Source organism: Ochotona curzoniae, unplaced genomic scaffold (genome assembly GCF_017591425.1).
Source record: "Ochotona curzoniae isolate NIBS_2020 unplaced genomic scaffold, NIBS_Ocur_1.0 contig_4514, whole genome shotgun sequence".
NCBI classification, from domain to species: Eukaryota; Metazoa; Chordata; class Mammalia; order Lagomorpha; family Ochotonidae; genus Ochotona; species Ochotona curzoniae.
Window position 1 is genome coordinate 3264357 of NW_024466312.1, and position 23089 is coordinate 3287445.

The following is a 23089-nucleotide window of genomic DNA, read 5'->3' on the forward strand; positions in this document are numbered from 1 at the left end:
GTGGGAGATGCTGACTGCCGTCTCACATCAAGAGTTCATTCTTCCAAACAATGAAGCCTTTGCACCCCACAAGATTGTTTCACACAGGCAGTGGTCTGGCTCATCGAGTATCTTGAACTGTACCCCCTGAGAGCCCTGTTTGTATCCCAGAAATTCAGAATTACCAAGTCTCTAGCAGTGATGAGTTTCCCCAAAACCTCAATTCAGGAAAGACCCAAAAGCATACAGCAGCATTATCCATGGATGCTTCTAGAAGCCCAGGAAGACAGATACACTGAGCTGGTCTCTCTGCTCAGAAAACCTTTTCTCTCTCTGTTTTCAACAGTGACAATGAATTTGGGTTGTTTCCTCTTTCAGAATTGCAACAAGGAGTACTTGAAAAAGGAGATATGAGCCAGGCTTGGAAGGAAGCCAATTAAAATGGTGCGACCAGAGGATTACAGGACAAGAACCCTGGAATCTGGATGACTCTGAAAGAGGGAACTCTACAAGTCAACGGGGGCAATGACCTCTAGTCCAAGGAAGCCCAGCTTTCTGGACACAAAATCACCTTTGGGTAGCTCGGTCCTGCTCCAGCGAGCCTACTGTAATGGCGCCACATTACCACTCGAAACTTCTGCCTGGAGAAGCAAAGGACTCAAGAGCTTATGCTACAAACATGCCCCACTAGAAAAAGGACTGAAGTTTTACTCGCTTTAGACAGAAAATAGCTTATGCAGTATAAGGCCACAAAAGTGTTTCTCAATGTATTTTTGCAGAATGCCAAGGTTAGATTGAAAAGGTAGACACCTACACCAGTGCATGGTCTAAAGGTCTCTTCTTTGCTGAAAAACCATGGCATTCCCACTCCTCAATCTCCAGATTTGAAGTAATGGCTGGTGGGAAAGAAATGAGAGCAAGCAGATAAAAGGCCACCGCCAAGAAGTATATCTGTACTTATCGACAACTGAAGTGCAGTAGGTTTTTCTTCCCATCCCTTGGATGTATTTCAGATCTTTCTGGTAAACTCGTTGAGGTTGGAATTAAATAAAGCTAAAGAAACAAACTAGAATAGAATGAAATCCATTCAGTTACACCAACAGAATCCAACAGATTTTGGTTGTACTATGAAAGTTTGTCCCCCACACCACCCCTGGGATGACTTGCTCCAGATCTGGGCCTGTCTAATGGACCAGGATCTTCTGATTCTTGGTTTTAAAATGATGCGATTCAATAGCCAGGACTAGCAACTTGTGCTCCAACAAACACTCTCTTTCCTTTTGTTTGTATTCTCTTGCTGCAAAGCATTGTTTCTGGAAGAAGGAATGGGGTTAATTTTGACTCACATTCATTGGAAATAGCCCTGAGTTAAGTGCTTAGAAAACAACAGCAGCAGCAGCAAATTGGTACAAGAGCTTGGGCATGACTCTATCTCATTTAATTGATATTTAAGCATAGCAATTATCTGTGTTTTCAGAGGGTGTGTCTAGTTTGTATTCATGAGCAGTGTGGCTTGCTTCTTAAATTGCAGCACCAGAAAATGGTACAGCTCACCCTGGGCTGTAAATAGCAGGTTCATGCGTTAACAATTACATAACAACAGGTATATAGGAGCCCTGGTACCCAAATGGAAGGGCTGTGGCACATTGGGAAGAATGTGTTTTCCTTCCAGAATGCTCTTACCGTCCCCAGCCATGCTACACTCACGTCAGCAAATCCCAGTGCCTCTGTATCAAGGGCTCTCTGGGGCCTACGCAATCAAGTGACATTTCATTTATTCTAAGAGGAACAAACGCACCAAAACAAAGCGAGCCAGGGCAGCGGTGAGATTGTAAGAGTGGAGGAGTAAAAAACCCAGCAAATACAATTTCTACTGAAAGGGAACAGAGCTTCAGGGAAAGGCTGGTGTAGATGGAAAATCTCAGGATTCTGACAAATGTCGTCAGATGGCGCCACACACACTGCACACTCGGCCTCAATCCGCTGCAGAATTCCTCAAAGATGCTTCAGCTCCCCCTGAGCTTCCCACTCCCCATCTCCTTCTCCCTCTTCTACTTCCTGCTCCCCTTCTCCAGCATGCACACAGAAAGACAAAGCCAAACACTCTAGGAACACCCTGGAAAACAAGCACTACAAAGTGTTCTGTGAAAAGGCAAGGTGAAAATTTCAGTCCACGTGGAATATGTGTGTGCAAAGTAATACATACACAGGATCTAAAATTATCTTCAAACAATAAAGTATATAAAATAGAGGAAAAATCTCCTTCCCTCTACCCACTTCTAGCACGTTCATAAATCGCTGTCCACAAAGTTGATCACTGTGTGCTAGCATACATATGGATTTACATAAGTGGTTATTATAATACATACCCAGCTAGCAAAAAGCATAACCATCACTTCAAATCAACACCTACAAATCCTGCCTCATTATGTTTCAAGCCATATAACATTCATTATTAAAGTATTGATGGTACAGTCAACTGGTTCAGCTAGGGAGGGAAATTAGGTGAAAGCTAGCACCTGAGATCTCTTTTAAAGATTTATTTATTTTTATTGAAAACTCAGATACACAGAGAGAAGGAGAGGGCAGTTCACAGGATAGTTATATCTCCAGATTTTTGCTTTTCAAAACAAATACATTTTATTTAACCTTGTGACACTATCCATAGGATAGATGGATACAGGAAAGCTGCCAGATGAGTTTCTTTAATTTAGATTCGATAGTTGGGCTATTATGCTTTTTAAGTTTTTTAATGTTGTTTTTGATGATGTTTACATAGTGGATCGGGATGGAAAGGACTGAGGATGACAGGAAAACAAGTGAGACCATTTTTCCAAATTTTCTTTTTCTTCTTCCTGTATCTGGGGGAAGGGAGAAGATAAGGAAGAAGACACATCCAGCCGCCCAACTGCCTCAGTCCCCGGGGAGGGAACGTTACCTGATGTCCCAGAGTCCCTGTTAAGGAGCATGCGCCCAGGGTTCTGATCAAGTGGGTCTGAAATGCTGTCAATTTCACTGACCCAAGGATGAGGATTTCCTTCCAAGGCCCACTGGCTGACAGTCTCCCTAGAGTCTCCATTCACCCAGATATTTGCTGTCACCACTTGGCTGTGTAGTTGATTAATCTGTTCTGCCCTCCTTCTGCTAACCTACTAGATGTTCTCTGCAGGCTCCGATATCCTCCAATATCCCCCTATAGCCTGCCATATCCTCCATGTGCATCTAGGCATTATGTCCACTGCTCTAAGACACTAAGGAGGCCCAGTTCTGACTCATGAATTCCATGATCAGACCACAAATCCTGCGATTCTCCTCAAGGTTGGAGTTCTGAGTCCAGCAATTCAGTTGGTGGATTCCCAAAGAAACCCTGTCTGAAGTGATACCAGACCTGACTCTTGTCAGTACAGGGTCCAGCTCTGTCCATGACCCACAACAGCCTACACAGACATTGGTAGTTGCAGTTGCTGGGTCAGTTCTGTTTTCAGCCTTGTTCCTCACATAAACCAATGGATGCTGCGGCCAAGCCTAATCCTGCCCACCACACACACTCGGTCCTCACATACACCAGCAGGACCTGTATTCTAGTCAGAGTGACCTTCAACAACCCCCACCAGGCCCAACCCAGCCCTAGTTTCTGTGCTCGCCTATATGTGCAGCAGACTGATCCAGTCTATCCCACACCCCATTCAACCCTCATACCCGTCAACGGGCATTGAAGCCTAATTCAACCCAACCGATCCTGCTATCCAGTCTACATTCATACTGATGGGTGCCACTACCTGTCTATCCAGGCTCTCCCCTGGCCCTAAATCTCATGCTCACCAGTGGGAATTGCAACCTATCAGAGAGGTGCCTGCAGTTTTCCTACTTGCCAGCTGATGCTTGGGCCAAGCCCAGAACACCTGCTCTTACTCTGGCCTATGCATAAACCTGTGGGTACAGTCATTTAGCCCAGCCTGGCTCTCTCCATAACTCAGTTCACATGCCGGCCAACGCCCCTGCCCGACCTGGTCTGCCCCCAGTCCCAGTTCTTAAGCTTGCCAGTGCGAGTAACGGCAGGGGCGTTCCCCACACCCCCCCTACAGGTCTTGCACCCTACTCTGATCTTACATGTGCTGGTGGGTGCTGCAGCCCCTTTCGACATTTGCTGGTGGGTGACCTGCCGAGCCAGCCTCCAGGCCCAACCCTAATGTGAATTGGCTGGTGTTGCAGCCTGACCCAACCTGTCCTGCACCCTGTAGAATATACGTGACAAGCTGAGAGCTGCACCTGCAATGCAGTCATATTGAGCTTCCATCAGAGCAGCGGTTGACTGTTTCCAGGTCAGCCTGAGCTGAGACCCCAGTCCTCACACTCCCATCCCGCTACACCTTATAGAAACAACTGCAATGTGTTCCTCAAAACGGATCACAATGTCTCCTCCTTAAGACTCCCATGAGTATTCACTTTTTTTTTTTAATTTAAGAGTTTATTTAATTGAAAGGTACAGTTAGAGAGAGGAAAAAGGAGAATGATCTTCCATTCAGTGGTAACTCTCCAAATGACTACAATAATTGGTACTGAGCTAGGCTAAAGCCAGGAGCCAAGAACTTCACCTGAGTCAACCATGTGGGTGCAGGGACTCTTGGGCCATCTTCTACTTCCTTCCCAAGCATATTAGCAGACAGCCAGAGTGGACAGGATGTTGACATCGCAGAGGCTTAACTCACTGTACCACAAGGCCTGTTATTTTTACAACATTCTACCTCTGTTCTTTAAAAAAAAAAAAAAAAAGGAACAGATTTATCAATTTGAAATGTATAAGGACAGAGGAAGAGGAACAGAGATCAAAGATTTTTCTACCCATGAATTCCCTTTCCTACACAACAGCTGGGGCTAGGCCAGGTGGAAACCAGAAACCTGAAACTTTATCCAATGTTTCCTACATGGGTTCCAGGAACAGAAGTACTTGGGCCATCATCCACTACTTTCTCGGGCACATTAGCAGGACACTCAATAGGAAGCAGAGCAGCCAGGATTCAAACCAGTACTCCAGTACGAGAAGTGTGTGTCTCAAGCAACGGCACAACCCACTGTTCCACAGTGTCCGCCTTGGAGATCATCACAGTCTATCTTGGAGATCATTTAGCATTCTGCTTAGCACACAGCATAATGCTCAATACGAGTTATTATACAGAAAGTAGAACAGGATCCCTGCATTCTTGAGATCCTAATGAACTCTTTATTCTCTCCAGCTCTCACCACGCAAACTTCTACACCCAGTCAGTCACGAGCAAAATGAAAGAATGGATGCATTCAAGGATCCAGATCATCTGTTTTCACACAGGACCCAGACTCATCTGCAGAACTGATTCCATTTTCTTCTATTATTTTGATACTCTGTGGTTAGAATGAAGCCTGTGGTGGCATTTCCAGCAGCAGCTAGCACTCACCCACTTGCAGAGAAACCAGACAATCCTCAAAGAGTATGCCTTCCCTGCTGGTGAAGACCCGTTGAGACACAGCAATCCAGGGCCAGAATGGAAGATCCAGGAATCCGAGGGTCTCCTTACAAGTTACAAATGCCGGGGCTGGGACAGGATCAGGTCAGAACTCCCTCCTACCAAGCAGTCTGGCCAACAACTTCGTTGCTTCTTTCTGAGTTGGGTATGGGACAGGCTGAGTGTGTAACTGGGAGCCCCTGGAGAAGGCCTGTCACTGCTTTTACCATTTTACAGGAAGCTATTCACAGTGGCAGATTAGATGGCAGGTAGTCCTGAACAGAGGAAGGACAAATACATGATAAGCCAGGAAAACTGTGTGGATTTGCAACTAGAGCGTGAGAAAATCATATTGAGCTAGTCCCTAGAATTCAGTAAAGTGTGGTATTCCAGGAACTCCCTCCAGCTGCCCAGGCCTTTGCTGATCACATGGCCCTTCCTGAGGTGGCACGCTCGCCTCCCTTGGTGACAAGCAGGTGGGCACTCATTATGAGAGTCACAGACATTTCTGAGCTTGCACTGGTTTCTACAGAAGCACATCATTTTTATCACCCATGATGCCCAACAAAACTTTATTTTTTTAACAAAAACAATATTTGAGCCCGGCGGAGTGGCCTAGCAGCTAAAGTCCTCACCTTGAACGTGTCGGGATTCCATATGGGCGCCGGTTCTAATCCCGGCAGCTCCACTTCCCATCCAGCTCCCTGTTGTGGCCTGGGATAGCAGTTGAGGATGGCCCAAAGTTTTGAGACCCTGCATCTGGGTGGGAGACCTGGAGGAGGTTCCTGGCAACTGGCTTCGGATCGGCATAGCATCGGCCGTTGCAGTCACTTGGGGAGTGAATCATTGGATGGAAGATCTTCCTCTCTGTCTCTCCTCCTCTCTGTATATCTGACTTTGTAATGAAAATAAGTGATTCTTTAAAAAAAAAAAAACAACAATATTTAAAACTGCCGATGAGGATAATCTGCTAGAAAGCACATGTTTTCTTAACCAAACGTGTGAAAGGGAACAACATATGGCCTGGAAGCTAAGAGGGTAATTAGGACAGCTGCACCCCCACATCAGGGCACCTGGGTTCGAGTCCCAGCTCCGCTCCCAATGCCAGCTTCCTACTAAATCTGCACCTCAGAAGCAACAGGTGATGGCTCCAGTAGCTGGGACCCTATCCCCCACACAACAGTCCTGGACTGAGCTCCTGGCTCCCAGTCCCAGCCTTCACCTATTGTGAGTATTTAGGGGAATGAACCACAAACAGGAGTGTTTCCCTCATTCTCTGTCTCTGTCTCTGTCTCTCTCTCTCTCTCTCTCTCTCTCTCTCTCTCTCTGGTTCTCTGCCTCTCAAACGAAATTAAATACAAGGGCAATAAAGGACTTACCAAGCAATCCATATACATATTTACTACCTTTATTTGGCAGAACAGAAGTCACATGTAAACTCAAAAAAAAATTGTCAACATACCATCAGAAGGATACCAACAAAGTGAAGATCTAGCAAGAATAATAAAACGCATCAGATCTAATAAAACAAAAGCCTGGGGAGTGACCTTGCCTGGAGACTTGGAAGGCATTCCTGCTCTTAGCTCCAGCCCCAGTGATTCCAAATATTTGGGGACTAAACCATTGAATGAGAGGTCTTTCTTACAAAATAATAATAATAATTAAAATATTTAAATATGCTTGCAAAGTGGTTTTGTCCGTGCCTGAAACAATTTATTTCTGAGGATATAGTTATACAGTAGGATTTCAAATACTTGTACAAAAATATAATTTGGTGCATATCATTCCCAATTATGGGGCTCCCCAGAACAGAGAACTATGAAAAGTACAACCATAAGCACGAACATGTGGATGATGATTTAGAAACATGGTTTTGAGGATGCATACTCTTTTTTTTGGTAAAGTATAAAGCATTTTATGGCATCATTCAAGGACAAGAGCAACTATTTTCCTACTGCTTGGATGCCTGCCAATGCATTATTTCATCCACTTTGGTTTTATTCCCCACCAGCTCTTGAAGGCTTGTACAAATGAAGGTGAAATTCTGTCTATGGAATTTAAATAACGTTCCCTTTTTACAAATTCTGGTGTTATAAGTTACTTTCAGTTCACATCACTGCCTTAATATTTGTTCTCCTTTATGGTTTCTTTTTGCCTTTTTTTTTTCAACTTCAAACACCATAAATTTAGCCTTAATTGTCTGCAGCTCTTCCCCTGCCAACTTCATATTCAGTGCAGGAGGGATACACGTAGCACATTGCTTTCAAATTATTTTTCTCATCATATGAGACTGAATATCTATAATGTAGGGGCCCTGCCTGCCATCTGTCTTGCTCAGCCCAAGCTACCCTTGCCTGTCCTTTATCAAAAGCAATTCACTGCATTGGGACACTGATACAGCTGGCCCTGCGTGATTCTAATTACTCGACTCAAGCCGTCCTCTGTGTCACCCATAGATAAAAGCCCTGCTGGCCACTTTGTCCCTTGTGGCTTGTTTACAGGAATTCTGGGTATAAGCAAAGAGATTCCAAGTCTGGGGCCAAAGGTAACTAATACACGGAAATCCCTCACACCAATGGAAGCCAACCTGGCCACCATAACATTCCCTGAAGAATACAGCATCACCAACCAGAAGAAAGGTCACCAGCACCACTGACCATCCAGGAACTGGAACATGAGCTAAATACACACGCTGTTACTTACAGTTTCAATTGATAAGAATATTCACCCCTAACTCTTTGATGAGTTCAGGAGTTAAGCAGTAGCTGTCCAGCTCTTGGCCCTATGCTTCGTAATTAATATCTACTTTCTTCTACCAACACAATGTCGCTGTTTGGTTTCTGTGCATCAGGCAGGGGGCACAGATTTGGGGATTCTGCAGCAGCACCTCCAGCTAGCTGAGGAGGGTTTACTGAAAGAAATGTTGTGTGCTTGGCACAATAGCCTAGGTAGCTAAATCCTCACCTTATATCTGCCAAGATCCCATACGGGTGCCAGTTTGTGTCCCGGATGCTCGGCTTCCCATCCAGCTCCCTGCTTGTCACCTGGGAAAGCAGTGGAGGATGGCCTGGGACCTTGGGACCCTGTACCCACATAAGGGGCCCAGAGGAGGCTCCTGACTCCAGGCTTCGGATCAGCTCAGTTCTGGCTGTTGTGGCCGTTTGGGGAGTGGGGTGGAAGATGGAAGATCTTTCTGTATCTCTTTCTTTATGTCTGACTTCTCAACCAAAATAATAATAATAATAAATAAAATAAATCTTAAGAAAGAGAGAGATGTTGTAAGGTATTTCTTGTTGTGAGACTCGAGGATAAACAATAAGTTCAATCTCCTTAATACTGTGCTTGAGCTGTAAAATAGTGGCATACAAAAATAGCTAGGTTTCCCTATCCTTTGGGAGATGGAATTTGATTTTCTTTCAAAGCAAAAGCTTCTATTTCACTTAAACTGGCATCAATTTTATTCTCTATGGAAAAGAAAATAAGCAAGAGTAATAGGTATGGAAGTTGTTCGAACTTAAAACACCCCTCACCAGTTTCTCACCCTCACCTCCTCCAGACCTGAGGAGCCCACTGTTCCGTCATATTGGAAACTATGACAATAAGAAGAAGCTGTACGGGTTGTAGGCCTCACTGTAAGTTAGTTCTACATCAGTACCCCATTGGCACATTTCATTTACAACATTTTAAAATGTGAGTTACCATTTAAGAATCTGAATAATTTGTATGAAAATTTGGAGTTTCAGATTCTCTTAAAAAAATAAAAGTTTCCCACCATTGTGAGCTCGTACCTTCAGCGTGGTAAACACTCCCCTTACACATTGTGCAGGCTTCCAATGTCTTTCAACATGGGAGACAGAGCGGGTGCACCCTGCACTCACTGGGAGTGTTCTTAGTCCCTCTGGGACTCACAGACTTCAGTCCCTGTTATGCACCCTGAAGACTTTTTCCTCAATCCCTCCCAGCATGAAGCTGTGTCACAATTCCAACATTGTAAATGTACACATTCGCCTTAACAGCACTATTCCCGAGAGAGCTCTACGGGGTCACACAAGTGAACAGAGGTAGACTGCAGCATTACTTTGAACAGCAAAGGAGTACAATCAATGTAAATGCCAAGCAAGGTTGTTTGTAAAGATGATGGTAAATCCATGCCAGAGTGTCATAGGGAGTTCGCGTAGCAGTGAGAGACATGAAAACATGCTGAAATGCAAAGATGTCCAAATCAGTAAGCAGAAACAAGCAAGGTGTAGAAGAACGTATGTGACCCGTTTTGCGGGAAAGTAAAGAGGGATGGTAAGGCATGCATGCGCTTTACCATTGGGAAGACAATATAAGCACTTAAAAAAAAAAAAACTCTAAGCACTATGCCAAGTTGTTTCATCTGTAGTCATCACCACATTTCCATGCTGCTCACGTCGCTGCATCTCTTAGTAGCAGAGTTCTTTCAGAGTCACTTTAGCTCCATTGCTTCAGCAAGGAGAAGAAAAATTAAAAAAAAAAAAACTCTGCATACCAGGCCCAAGGATGGGCACAGAAGAAACACAATCGGCCACCTGGGAAGCTCAGCCTCTAAACAGTGTTTTATAGCCCACGTGTCTTTGTTGACTATCTTTAGCACGAATTCTTCCAGAGAGAGCTAGCAGCCTCAGCTCCAAGCAGTCCTGGCTGCCCCTTTCACATGCACAGGGCCCCTACAGGTGTCTATGCGTGTGCATGTGTGTTTCAGTGCACAAGCACACACAAGGCAGGAGGCCCTGCAGGATTTCCCTGTTGCTATTACTACATTGAGTAGGGCTGCAGAACAAGAGAAAGAACTAGTTCCATTGCCACCACCACCAACAACGAAAAAAACCTAATTGGTCAATCCAATACAACAGAGATGGGGAATGTCCAGCCCCCAGGCCTGAGAAGGTCCCTGAAACTACTTGTTCAGCCCTGCCAAGGCAACCACCAGTGAATTTTAAGTTCAATAAATCTACAGAAGGCTAACTCTTAAGTTGACAATTTTGCATGGCCTGCAAATGATGTTATAAATATCCAAATAGCCCTTGGCAGAGAAAACATCCTGTTCCCACTGAAAAGGAGACAAGGCCACTGTTTCCATCCACCTGCTCAGGAAGAACAGCAGCGTGGGCTGTGACAGCAGCAGCAGATGTTATTTCTCCTTTTCAGCGTCAGCTGACAAGGAGGGTGTTTTGCAGCAACATAGAAAGCCAGAGCAAGCATGCCGTTCAGCCACTATGGGATGTGTGGCAGTGGTAGAGCTCTCCAGTGCACACTTCCCCAGACTTCAAGAGCCACTTGTCAGCCCTTCCCTCCAGCCTGTGGTCCCCTCCCAAGCCCTCCAAAGGCATTCAGATCAAAGAGCCAGGACATACCACACTTTTGAAAGTATACATATGATTCAGGGGTGTTGGAGGGGATGGTTAGCAATTAATTCACAAATATAAAGAAACCTAGAGAAGGAGCTAATGATGGCCATTCCGCAACCCAGCGCTTTCCTTCAGAGCCAGAGCCTAGGGTTCCCCATTCTGTGCAATCAGGGTCAAGTATGAAGAAACAAGTGGGTCATATTTAAAGCAGGTATACACCAAGCTAACTGACAAACACAGAAGTGAGCAAATCAAGCTTGAAGTGCTTAGAAAATGATCTCATATTGTGTTGTACATAGTCATCCAACACCACTTCTAGAAGAAAGGAGGAAGAACTATGGCACTCCTTGCTGGTTTCATTTAAGCTTCTGGATTCCTATCCTTTGTAATACTCGAGCACTCCCCTACCAACAACCTTGAGTCATTAGAAGTGGCTTCAAGCCTTATTACAAAAATCATCCCATACACAGCAACCCTGCAGTCTCATCAGCCTGCACAATTCAAAGAGCTTACAGAAAAAAACAGCAACAACAAAAACCCACAATGAATTCAGATCCCATGTATTCAGAATGAGTGATAATGCCAAGTGCCCTTCAAACTTCAGTCTGAAGCATTTAACTGTGGCCTGTCCTCCAACTGGGATAAGTAGAGATGAACTGCTTAAACCAGTGAAAATGACCAATCCTTTCCACAGTATCACCTTGTACAGAACTTGTGTCACTGAGGTAAGAATCAGAGAGGAGTCTTAATTGGCTTTCAGGCCAATCTATCAAAACTAGCCATAATCAGCAAGGAGTCATAACACACGCAGCTCACACACAGTCCTTTATTTCAAACAGCTCATCCTTCATTCACTTTCCAGCTGTTCTCCCCACAGTTCTCTGCAAATAGCAGAATGTTCAAAGGTGCTTGGCACAGGCAGGCACTGCGGCGCAGCAAGTTAACCTGCCACTTGATGCTGCATCCAGTCCCACCTGTTTCTGATCCAGCTACCTGATAATACACCTGACAGGCAGCAAATGATGCTCCAAATACTGGAGTCCCTGCCACCTCCCTGGGAGAGTCAGAGGAATTTCAGTTCCCAGATTTTGCCTAGCCTGCCCCTGGATGTTGCAAGCATTTGGGAAGCGAATTAGCAGATGGAAGGTCTCTCTCTCTCAGGGCCCAGCATTGTAGCCTAGTGGCTAAAGTCCTTGCCTTGCACATGCCAGGATCCCATGTAGGTGCCAATTCTAAGCCTGGCCACCCCACTTCTCATCCAACTCTCCGCTTGTGGCCTGGGAAAGCAGTTGAGGACAGCCCAAAGCCTTGGGACCCTACTGCCGCATGGGAGAGCTGGAAGTGTCTCTGGACTCCCAGCTTCAAATCAGCACAGCTCTGGCCATTGCGGCCACTTGTTGAGTGAATCAGCAGACAGAAAATTTTTCTGTCTGTCTCTCCTGCTCTCTGTATATCTGACTTTCCAATAACAAAAAAAGGGCTCTCTCTCTCCGTCTCTTTTTCTCTCTTCCTTTCCTCCCTTCCTCTCTGCCTTTCAAATAAATTGTGCATGTGTGTGTGTTTATTTAGGAAAGGTGCTTAAAAATATATTGAACATAGAAAAAAAGAGAAGTGTTTACCTCGGAGTCCTTGACCTGCTGATTACGAATGACTATCAAGTTGTACAGGATTCTGTCGTCGTCAGCCTCTGTGTGCGATGCGTCATGAGGCAGACTCCACAAGTTCTTCTCATCATCCCTTGCTAAAGTTGTTCCAAATGAAGAATACGGATTGTTGCCACTGTGGTATCAAACAGAAGGAATGAGGCGGGCTTTGTAATATATACATAAACAATGGACTACGCATCCTCTGCATGCAACACGCAGTACAAATGAAAAATACATGCAATATCCTATACAATGCATTAGATAGATACCAGAGTATCTGCGAAGAAAAATGAGTCAAAAATAAACTTATTTGGCCACAAGACATTTTTTCAACCCATGCATAGCTTTTTCCTAATAAGCATCTTCCATGAACTTTCTGAAAACCCCTCTGCATAATTAAACATAATGCGAGAGGACAATCAACCAAGCAAACCCACAAAAGGTCACTTTAAAAAGCACATGAAACAGGTAGGAACAGACACCTGGGTGTAGGTGACACTTAAGTTAAACATAAAATTCAGCACGGAGGACCCCAGCCACTAAGGCAAGAAAGGCAATCCGCAGGGCAGGGTGGGCTGAGGCCTCAGGTGAGAAAAGGAGACAGTGAGTAGGAAGGGCACAGGAAACATGCAGCACAGTGTTGGGTCATAGCTACCTACCCCAAGCAGTGCCTTCCACCACTGTTTAAACCAGTGAAAATGATCAATCCTTTCCACAGCATCACCTTCTACAGAATTCTGCTTCCACCAAGAAACGGAAGTAATAAATATCACATCCCCATTCTTATAAGAACCGCACGCTAACCAACTGTGCTACTGGAGCCACAATACATCCCCTGCCAACACTTCATGTGCCATGCAGTAGGAGGAGCAGGCTTGGTCCTTTATAATAGAACATGCGCATACACAGCCCCAGTTAACGTCTATAGGACAGAACAGGTGGGCACACTCAGGCTACTCACATCATGTAATAATATGTGCGGACCACTGATTACACATTAATCACACGGTTCAGTAAGACAAGAGCAAAGCAGCCCCCTGACTGAAGTCTCATATGGGACCTGGACTCATGCATGATGGAAGGACTGTACAATAAAAACCCATGATGAGTGTGATAAGGAAAGAGTCAGTTGTGAGTGTTAGGGAAAAGATGCAGATGGAAAATCTTCTGGAGCTGGCCATCATTTGGGCAATGGGATTAAAGGGTGTTTGAGTTTCAAGTTGAAAGAACTGAGGGGAAGGGGAGGAATTGTGGTTTAAGGGGTTAACTCAACACCAGCATTGTAGGCATCCCACATGGGAGCTGCCTCAAGTCCATGCTATACCACTTGTGCTCCAACTCCCTGATAACTCACCTAAGAAAGCAGCCTAAGATGGTCCCAAGGGTCTGAGTCTATGCAACCTCATGGGAGAGCAGGATGGGGCTTCAGGCTCCTACTCTGGCCTGGCCCAGCCCCAGCCAATGCAGCTGTTTGTCAAATGAACTATCAGATGAAAGAAAGCTCCCTTTCTCTGCCTCCAACTCCGATTTTCAAATAAATTAATAAATGTTACCAAAAAAAAAAAGATCAGAGAGGAGGACCAAGGAATGCAAGGCCCAGGGAAAGAGAAAATCAGGTGCAAAAAAAGGGACTTTGGACACAGAAAAAGAAGCTAGGGTGGGAGGCAGCTCAGGCTAGATGCCTCTCCCATCCTCCATCATGATCCTTGTTGTCAAAAGCAACCCACAGGTTAGAAGGGTTTGAAAAGGGCTGTGATGTAACATCAGCAGTCTTTAAACATTGTCCACCTGGTTAAAGTGTGGACACTGCTACAGAGGGGTCAGGAGCAGGTGTGGGAGGTACATCAAAACCAAATTGAGTAACTCCTATGAGAGGCATCTGGATCAGAATAACAGCGGCCAAGCTATTCTCTTTAGGAGAATAGCACTATTCAGGGATGTTGAAAAGATAAAACCCAGTTATTGGTGATGTACTGGAAGGGCACGGGAAGGAGGAGGTGGTGGGAGGTGCCAAGGATCACTCGAAGCCCTGGGGCTTATTCTTCTGGACAGTAAGCAATGCCATTCTCTGGGACATAGCTAGACCATCCCAAGGGTTTCTGCAGCTGTGACACAGGAGCCCGGCCAGCAAGAACAGGCGGAAGACATCCAGAAAGGCACCTGCGGAGCTAGACAGCCTCTGAGAAGGAGAGATAAGATCTGATGGTAAATGTCAAGATGCCACAAACCTAAGAAATTGGCACTGAGCAACTCTCCAAAAACAGAGAGCAAAGTACCAGTCACCACTTCGGCAGTAGGGACCACCAACAAGTTGCAGCGCCAGGTCAGGATGCCAAACAAGGTCTTAGACTTCAAAAAGACAACCAGGGCCCACTCAAGAAAACTGCGGATAGAGGTGGGAATGGAATGTCAAAAGCGAGGTGGGCAGGAAGCCAGCCACCTGAGTTTGCCCTGGGCTTGTTGGCAGGGTGCTGGGCGGGCTCCTGAAGTGGCTCCGGCTGTGGGTCAGAGATTGTGTCTGACACAGCAAGCTGTGGTGTGGGGAAAGGAGCCACTCACAGGGAATCAGACCACACTGTTCTCAGAACCACCCTCTGTTTGCTCATCCTGACTGATGCATCCATCAAGGCTGAAACACAAAACCCCTCAGCCTGGCACTATTTAAGATATTAGATTGCCTGGATTTGAGCTCCAGCTCGACCTCCAGAGAAGCAACAGGTCTTTGATACCCATGTGGGAGACCCAGACTGAACTTCTTGTCCTGGCTTCAGCGACTATAGGTTTTGTGCAGTCAAATCAGCAAATGAAGGATCTCCTTGTTTCTCTTTTAAATAAATAATTACACAAAAATAAGACTAATGAAACAGTGAAAGGGGAAGCAAACAATGCCCTTGTACCCTGCCTATGCTACCTTTAAAAGGCTTATCAAATTTATTTGCTCATTCAGCTGTATGTCTACTAAACAAAGAGAGCAGGGATACCTGCTACATATTGGGTAAGGAGAGGGTATCTGAAGTAGGACATTGTCTCTGCCCTTAATGTGCCTATAATGCAATCAGCTCATTACAATTATATTTTTTAAAGATGCAGATAGTATCATGAAGGAGTAGGGAGTGAGAAAGAAGAAAGTGTATGTGTTAAGAAGGGAGGTTGCAGAGGTTTCATGGGTACCAGCCTCAGGTTAAGCCGCCTCCTGCAGTGTTGGCATCCCACATGGGTGTGAGTTTGAGTTTCAGGTGCTCCACTTCCTGTCCAGCTCCCTGCTAATGTGCATGAGAAAACAGCAGAAAGCCCAACTGCTTGGGACCCTGTACCCCTCACTGGAGACCTAGAAGAGGCTACTGGCTTTTGGCTCTGGTCTAGCCCTGCTCAGCAGTTATGGCCATTCGGGGAGTGAATTAATGGATGGAAGATCTCTCTATCCTCCGTAAAAATCTGCCTTTCAATTTAAAAAAAATAATAATAATAAAGAAGGGAAGGTTCCACACCCAGCTGGAGTGGAGACTGACAACCACAGCAAAGGGATTTCTGCAGGAGGGTCAGCTTCCGGTACCCACAGAGCTGGGGAATTCCAAGAATACTTGCAAGACCACAGAACAGGGTGAGAGTGGAGGGAGGCGAAGCAAAAACAGTAATCTAGAGTCCGATGGAACGTAGCACCAGAGTTGTCGGGGCTCTGTTTTGTGAACTATGACAGGTGATCAAAGGGATTCTAAGGCTAGTCAGCACTGGATCTTCCAGAAACAACTCCAGATGAAGAAGGAGCAAGGTGTCGGCTTGGGAGGCCTCAGCAATCCCCCATCACCGAGGGGCAGGTGGTTTTCACGCCATGCTCACTGAGGTCCTAGCATCAGGGTACCCTGAGGTCACTGCAAGCAGGAATGGTGGAGGAGATAGGCAGGGTTCTCCTAGAAGAGAGAGAAAGAAGCCCACACACCAGCCACAACCCAAGCATCAACCCTGTTCCACCCCGCTTGGTGAGAGCTACAAGGAGAGCCCTTGGGCTATAGGAAAATTTTGTTTCTATTATTATACAAATGCAAGGGTACCTCTTCACAAGTGCACAAAATTGAAATTACGAATCAGTTTGTTTTGGTGCAAGAAAAAAATTTCAGATTCCTGCATAATTTCTTCACCATACATATCTCCCAAGGACTTGGTGAGGACTCCACAGAAATAGATGATTTTCAACAAAACAGTAGCTGAGCCGAAAGTGAGCAGCGTGTGAACCAGGGAATAGTAGTAACAGTGGAAATAAAGGGGGCCCACGTCAGCAGCATCAGAGAGGGGTCCACACAGGTGCAACAAGAGGGGTGATGTGTACAGGTGACAGTGTCGACTGGGACACAATGGATGGACACCTGGCTGTAAATTTGCAGGACACTTAGGGAGCCACGGAGGATCTGCGGTTAGGCTCAAGAGCTGGGTAGAGGCCTAGATGCAGGAAAAACACGCATGTATTTGCTTCATGTCTCTACAGAAGCCATGAGACCAGAAGAATGGTCTGGAAAAGAGCATCAGAGAACTGAAGAGAACAGGAGGCCCAAGGAAATGTAGCAAAGGGAAGTTCGACAGAGCTTCACTTGTTCAACTGGACTCGTGTTGATAAAGGAAGGGCACTGGCTTCAATGTCTTTTTGGCTAAGCAGCTCTTAGAGCCAATGAGAAGCCTCCATGGCATTATGTGAGCATCTAGCCAGTGCTTGAACCAAGGGCTCCTGTGTCCTATTCTTCATGGTATTCAACCACCAGAGGAGGAGAGGTCTCAGGCATAATCCCAGCTAACATTGAGAGGCAAGAATGTTAAGATGCTCTACTCGCCACTGGCCAGAGGGTCCCCAAGGACAGCCCTCCCAGTCTCTGCCTTCAAAGCCAAGATGCTATCATGGCCTGCGATACACCTCCAAGTGCAGCAGCAACTGAGACCAACTAAGAGGCAGAGGCAGGTCCCAGCCTCTCACCTGCTCCCTTTGCTGCAGGACCTCGTGCCTGTCCTTCATCAAAAGAATACACTGAATTCAGAGTTGCATGACTGGCTGACAGGATTCCAATCACAAGACTCAAGCAGTCATCTGCTTTTCCCATTGATAAGGCCCTACAGACTAGGAATGTCTGAAGGGGTTTGCATTGGGGAATCCCAGGCCCAGGCAGGGAAATTCCAGGTCTGCGGCCAAAGGTAATCTTCACTCACATGGAAACCCTTCAGACCAACTAGAGTCCACATGGCCATCATAAATTCTCTACAGAGCATGGAATCACTGAGCAATCAAAGGCAGCTCACAAGCATGGCTGTCCAACCAGGAACTTGGACATGAGCTAATCACACACCTCTGCGTCCTGATTTCAGTCCATAAGAAACTTCAGCCCTAACTCCTCAGAGAGCCCAGGAATTTAACAACCACTCAGTCCCCAGCTCTGCTTGGCAACAACTACTTGATTCTCTGTGCTTCAGCCGATGAACTGAGCTTTGGGGTTCCATAGCAGTATCTCCACTAGTTTGGGGGATAGGGCATTGGAGATGCTGTTCTGCAACAAAACCAGCCAATTTTCTAGAAGTTTTTCCCAAGAAGCATACCCTCCTTTAATCATCCAGAACTCGTGCACAGCTTCCACCAGAAGCTGCAGCCTACACTGCAAGGGCCACCATGGCAATACACCTCGGTGGGGCACGGACACCCTAGTGCCTCGCTGACACCCTCCCCAGGTCTGCTTTATTTTGTAAGACTCCTCTCAACAGGCTGACTGCATTACTGAAGACCAGTGACTACATCACTTCATCTCACCCCCACAGGGCCTTAGCAGAGATCCAGGACAGAGTAGCAAGTGTAACCTCCCAACACATAAATGTATGATAAGAGGGGGACACAGGGACAGAGAAGAGGGGAGAAATCCCTAGGCTTCTAAATCATGGAAAAACATGAAATCTACATGTTTTATACAATTTTTTAATTAAAAAAAATAGATAAAGGATAAAGGAAACCACAGACAAAACATGCTGCCACCTTCTGTGAAACTTCCCTAGGGTGGGTCTGGAAGTCAGCCAGCGTTTACCCCTGCAAAGAGTAAAACATGAATAATCACGCTCTCATACTTTCTTAAGCCTCAATTTCCTTCCTTGTTTTAATACAATCAAAGCTGGGGCTGGCATTGTGGTACAATCAGTTAAACTGAGGCCTGTGATGACAGCAGCCCATATGAGCACCAGTTCAAGTCCCGGCTTCTGATTCAGCTTCCCGCTAATGCACTTGGGAAAGCAGCCCAGCATGGCCTACGTGCCTGGATCCCTGAACCCAGAGAGGTGACCCGGACAGAGCTCTCTGCTTTCACCTGGTCTAGCTCCAACCATTGCAGCCATTTAGGGAGCTAGAAGCTCTGTCTCTCTCCCCTTCTCTCTAACTCTGCCTTTCAAATAAATCAATCTTTTTGGGGGACAGGGGGAGAACAGAGGCCATTCAAAGCTGCTTCTCTGGCCAGTGCCACACTCTCTCACAATCCCTTTCCCTCTCCCAGTCTCCTCCCTCCCTGGCTGTTGCTCTCTCTTGCATTCTTTTCATCTCTTCTGTCCCTCCTCTCTCAGTATGTTCTGTCTCACTAGCCATCTCTGTGTCTGTCTTTGTTCTTTATCTCCTTTCTCCGTTCCCTCTCTTCTCTCTTGCTCCCGCACCAACCCCACCCCATGCAGGACTTGAAACACCAGCCCCTTGTCCTCAACCTACAAAAGGCTTGGCAGGAAAGTCGACCACGGCCTGTTTAGTAACAGCCCTGTCTCCAGACCCAGGAGAGCCTCCTGCGTTCTGCCCACAGCAAGCTGAGCCCTGCCCTCATTAGCAGGAGTATTCCCCAAACACCCCAGAGCAGCCTCCAGCTCTGCCTCATCCCTGAAACCCAGGGGGATAATGTCAAACAGTGAAGAGCATCAAGAGCTGCCAGCCCCGCAAGGGTGGCGGGGAGGAGAACCTCACCAGCAGTGTTGGCCTGAGGCCAGCCCTCCCAAGCGCCGACCTGACACACTCTTGGTTCCTGAGCTGTGTCCACCATCTGGACCTCATTCCTGCCATGTTGTTCTTCACTAGTCACAAGCCAGGTTTCTTTGAGGCACAGGAAAAGTGGGGTCCTACTGTGAAATAATTAACCCTCCCCACCTTTTTTTTTCTAAAACACTATGCCAGGGGGAAACAAGCTCCTTCAGTAGCAGAAGCACCTGTTACAGGCGGGCTCTTTCACAGGCTCATGATTGGCCCTGCACTCTGTGTGCTAGTCCCAGCTCCCTCCTGTACCACCACTCAGTGGAGGTACTAATCCACTTTGGCTTACAACTTTGGACCCTTATGCCAAACAGACTTGAACAGAAAAGCCAGCAGCAGCCTGGGAGCCTCTGGGTACCCTAGATTCAGTAGGGATCCAGGGTGGGTGTCAGGGAGGAGAATCCCAGGCAAAGGTCCCAAGGCCCCTGTGGCCCACCATCTGCAGATGATAAATATTTTATGAACTTCAGGCCTTTTCAGTGGTGACTCTGAGGTTACATAGCAAGCAGCAGCTGCTGCCACTCCCACAGTGGGAAGAGAACAGCCTCAGGTGTCCCTCTGTTCATCCCAGGGGCATGAGACCCAATCAGCCAGGAGTCTTTTCTTTCAAGGGGATCCCTTGGGACCATCTCAGCCTGGAGCCGCAGCTGCCCTGTGCCGAGTCAGCACTGAAGCTTTCTCCCAAGACACCCCCTGACTCACAAACACCAGACACAGGCCAGCTGCCCACACCAGCCATCCCATTAACGTGACTGCCCTCCCCACCCCAGGCCACGTGTCAGCAGTCACTGGTTTAAGACTGGAAATAATGCAGAGATAAAATCTCCAGTGAACAGCAACCAAAGGTTTAGAAAAAACAAACCCCAAAGACTGCCCTTTTCAACTTCTCTGTGCCATCCGAGGCCTGCTGGCCCTTCCCGTTGCCCTTTGCCCTCTTCCTCTAAGCCTCCTGGAGAAGGAGCAGGTGCTTCACCTGAAACACTTTATCTCCCTCCCCTCCCCTTACGGCTCTTCCCTCCCCTCCTCCCTCCTGCCTCCCTCCTGCCTCCCTCCTGCCTCCCTCCTGCCTCCCTTCCTCTCCTCCTCTCTTTCTCCCTCTCTGTCCCTCTTTCTTTCCTGCTTCAAGGACAGACACTCCAGCTCCTCTCTCCTAGCTGATTTACTATCCAATCATTCTCCCTCCTCAGGATCCCACATTGCCCCACTGCTTCTGGAGCTCCCACCACCAACCGCTCCCCACACCGCTGCACTGAACCACCTGGCTAACAATTATTTCCTCCAACACCACACATGTGACACCCACAGCATGAAGGCAGGAAAACATCAGGCACCCTTTTCCTGGGAGCCCTCCATGATACACATCGGCCTCCCGAGTGCCCCATGCTCAAGCCCGTGTCCTACTTCCCAGGCTGGCAGCTGGTCCTGACCTGACCCGCATGAAACAAGTAGAGTGAGTGTTCTCATCTCCCCCACCCAGGAGGTGCCTAGGCTCTGCTCACACCCACGCCCATCATCCATGCCTTTCAATAGTGCCCAAATGAGAAATGTTCCCAGCTTCTGACTTGTATCCCCAGCTCAGATGTTCACCCCAATTTCAGGCTTCCCAGCTCCACTTGGATATCTAATGGACAACACAGGCTCAACATGATCCAACCAAAACACCTCACCTTCTCCCCGGACCCCCAGGCCTGAGCAGCAGCTGACAGTGACCCATGACCTTGAAGTCATCCGACCCCTGTGTCTTTGAGCTCCTCAAACAATCAACATATTTTAGTTGTTGAAACTTATGAAAGACAGGCTTACAGGCTTGTGGGAGGAAGCAGATGACAAACGCATACTTATGTCAGGCGATGACCAGGACTGTGAAGAAACCCACAATGAATGAGGGGGGCAGGGTGCGCGGGCATGAACTGTCTGCTGAAAGTACAGTGTGCTGAGATCTGGACCAAAGGGTGAGCAATCCAGGCAGAGGCACCCGGAGAATATTCCAGGCAAGGAAGCTAGGTAGTACAAAGATGCTGAGACAAATCTGAGAAAATGGGAGGATGGAGGGCTGCAGGAGGAACAATTTCACCTTTACTTGTTTTAGCTTTAAAATCTTAACCATGTTACATAGTCCCAAAGTGGAAACCACACTAATGCCCACGGAGCAAAACAAAAGAACAAAGTGAAACACATAAAAGGGCTTCAAGAAACGTCCATGGGAAAGCAGCAGTAAGAAGACTAGACACAGATTTCAAGGTGGTTTGAGGGCCAGCATAAACTTATCCTTAAATTTCATTTTTCATCAACTTTCTTTAAAAAAAAAAAAGATTTATTTTTATCGGAAAGCCAGATTTACAGAGAGAGAAGAGACAGAGAGAGAGATCTTCCATCTGCTTGTTTATTCCCCATGTGGCTACAACGACCAAAGCTGAACCCATCTGAAGCCAAGAGCTTCTTCCAGGTCTCCCACTCAGGTGCAGGGTTCCAAGGCTTTGGGTCATCCTCTGCTGCTTTCCCAGGCAAGAAGCAGGGAGCTGGAAGGGAAGGAGAGTATCCAGGACATGAACCGGTGCCCATAAGGGATCCTGGGGCAGGCAAAGCGAGGACTTTAGCTACTAGGCTACCATGTTGGGCCCATCCATTAACTATCTAAAGTCTCTTGTAATGTGGCAGATGGGTTAACAGGTAGTTAAGGGCAGGTTGCTGTTGGAATAAGAAAAGAGGGAGCCTCTTGGAAATGACACAGGATGTTTGCTTCTCCCCAGAAGCCACCTTTGGAAAGGCAAAATGTCAGCAAAGAGGCCGCAGTGCCCATCCCCTGAATTCTTCACTTATTATGAGAATAAAAAGAAACTAACAATCACACCCTTCTGGTGGCTTTTTGTTTTGATAAGTTAAACAGGATTGCAGTTCTGGTCCTTTGGTGAGCTTTGCCTCCACCCTTCGGATGGACTGTTGGCTGCTGTTCTACTCTCTTTCAAAACAAACAAAACACGTGCTTACAAGACTGCTTCTACCAGAGTTCGGACCTTCCCTCTCTTGGAAGCCCCCCTCCTCCTGACCACTGTCCACATGGAAATTCTTTCATGTGAAAAAAGAACTAAGGTAGCCTCCTTCCTTCGTAATAGTAATAGTAAAAGGGGCACAGGAAATGAAACACATTATATAAAACAAGGAGAACTTCCGGCTGAGCTCCACATGGCAGCATGGATGCATTAATCAAGGGTGAACCAATAAAGTGAGTCACATGGGAACACAGCCTGACCCCACATACGTAAAGTTCAACAGCAGGCAAGACTACAACATCTTTCTTTTTCTTTTAATGTATTGTTTTATTTTCATCTATTTGAAAGGCAAAATGAAAGGGAGAGAAACCAAGAGCTGTTGGTTGACGTCACAAATGCCCACACCACCAGTTCTGGGCCAACCTGACTCCAGGAGCCGGAAGTTCCACTCAGTTCTCCCACACACGTGGCAGGGGAAGCCAGATGAGAAGCAGGGATGCCAGGACTGCTACAGTCTGCTACAGGATGCAGATGTGCTGCCATTCGGCTTGCTGCATTTGAATTCCCACCGCTGCATCTTTAAGGCGCATGAGAGAAG

At 46.7% G+C, this 23089-nt stretch overlaps 1 protein-coding gene across 1 annotated transcript in view; it reads right to left on the reverse strand.

Annotated features, from left to right (window-relative positions):
- MREG (melanoregulin) overlaps positions 1 to 23089 on the reverse strand; it is a 56909-nt gene that overhangs the window by 24454 nt on the left and 9366 nt on the right. Inside the window, exon 2 of the mRNA XM_040986401.1 lies at positions 12451 to 12610. Within this exon, the coding sequence (XP_040842335.1) occupies positions 12451 to 12610 (160 nt within the window). The remainder of the gene's footprint in view (positions 1 to 12450; positions 12611 to 23089) is intronic.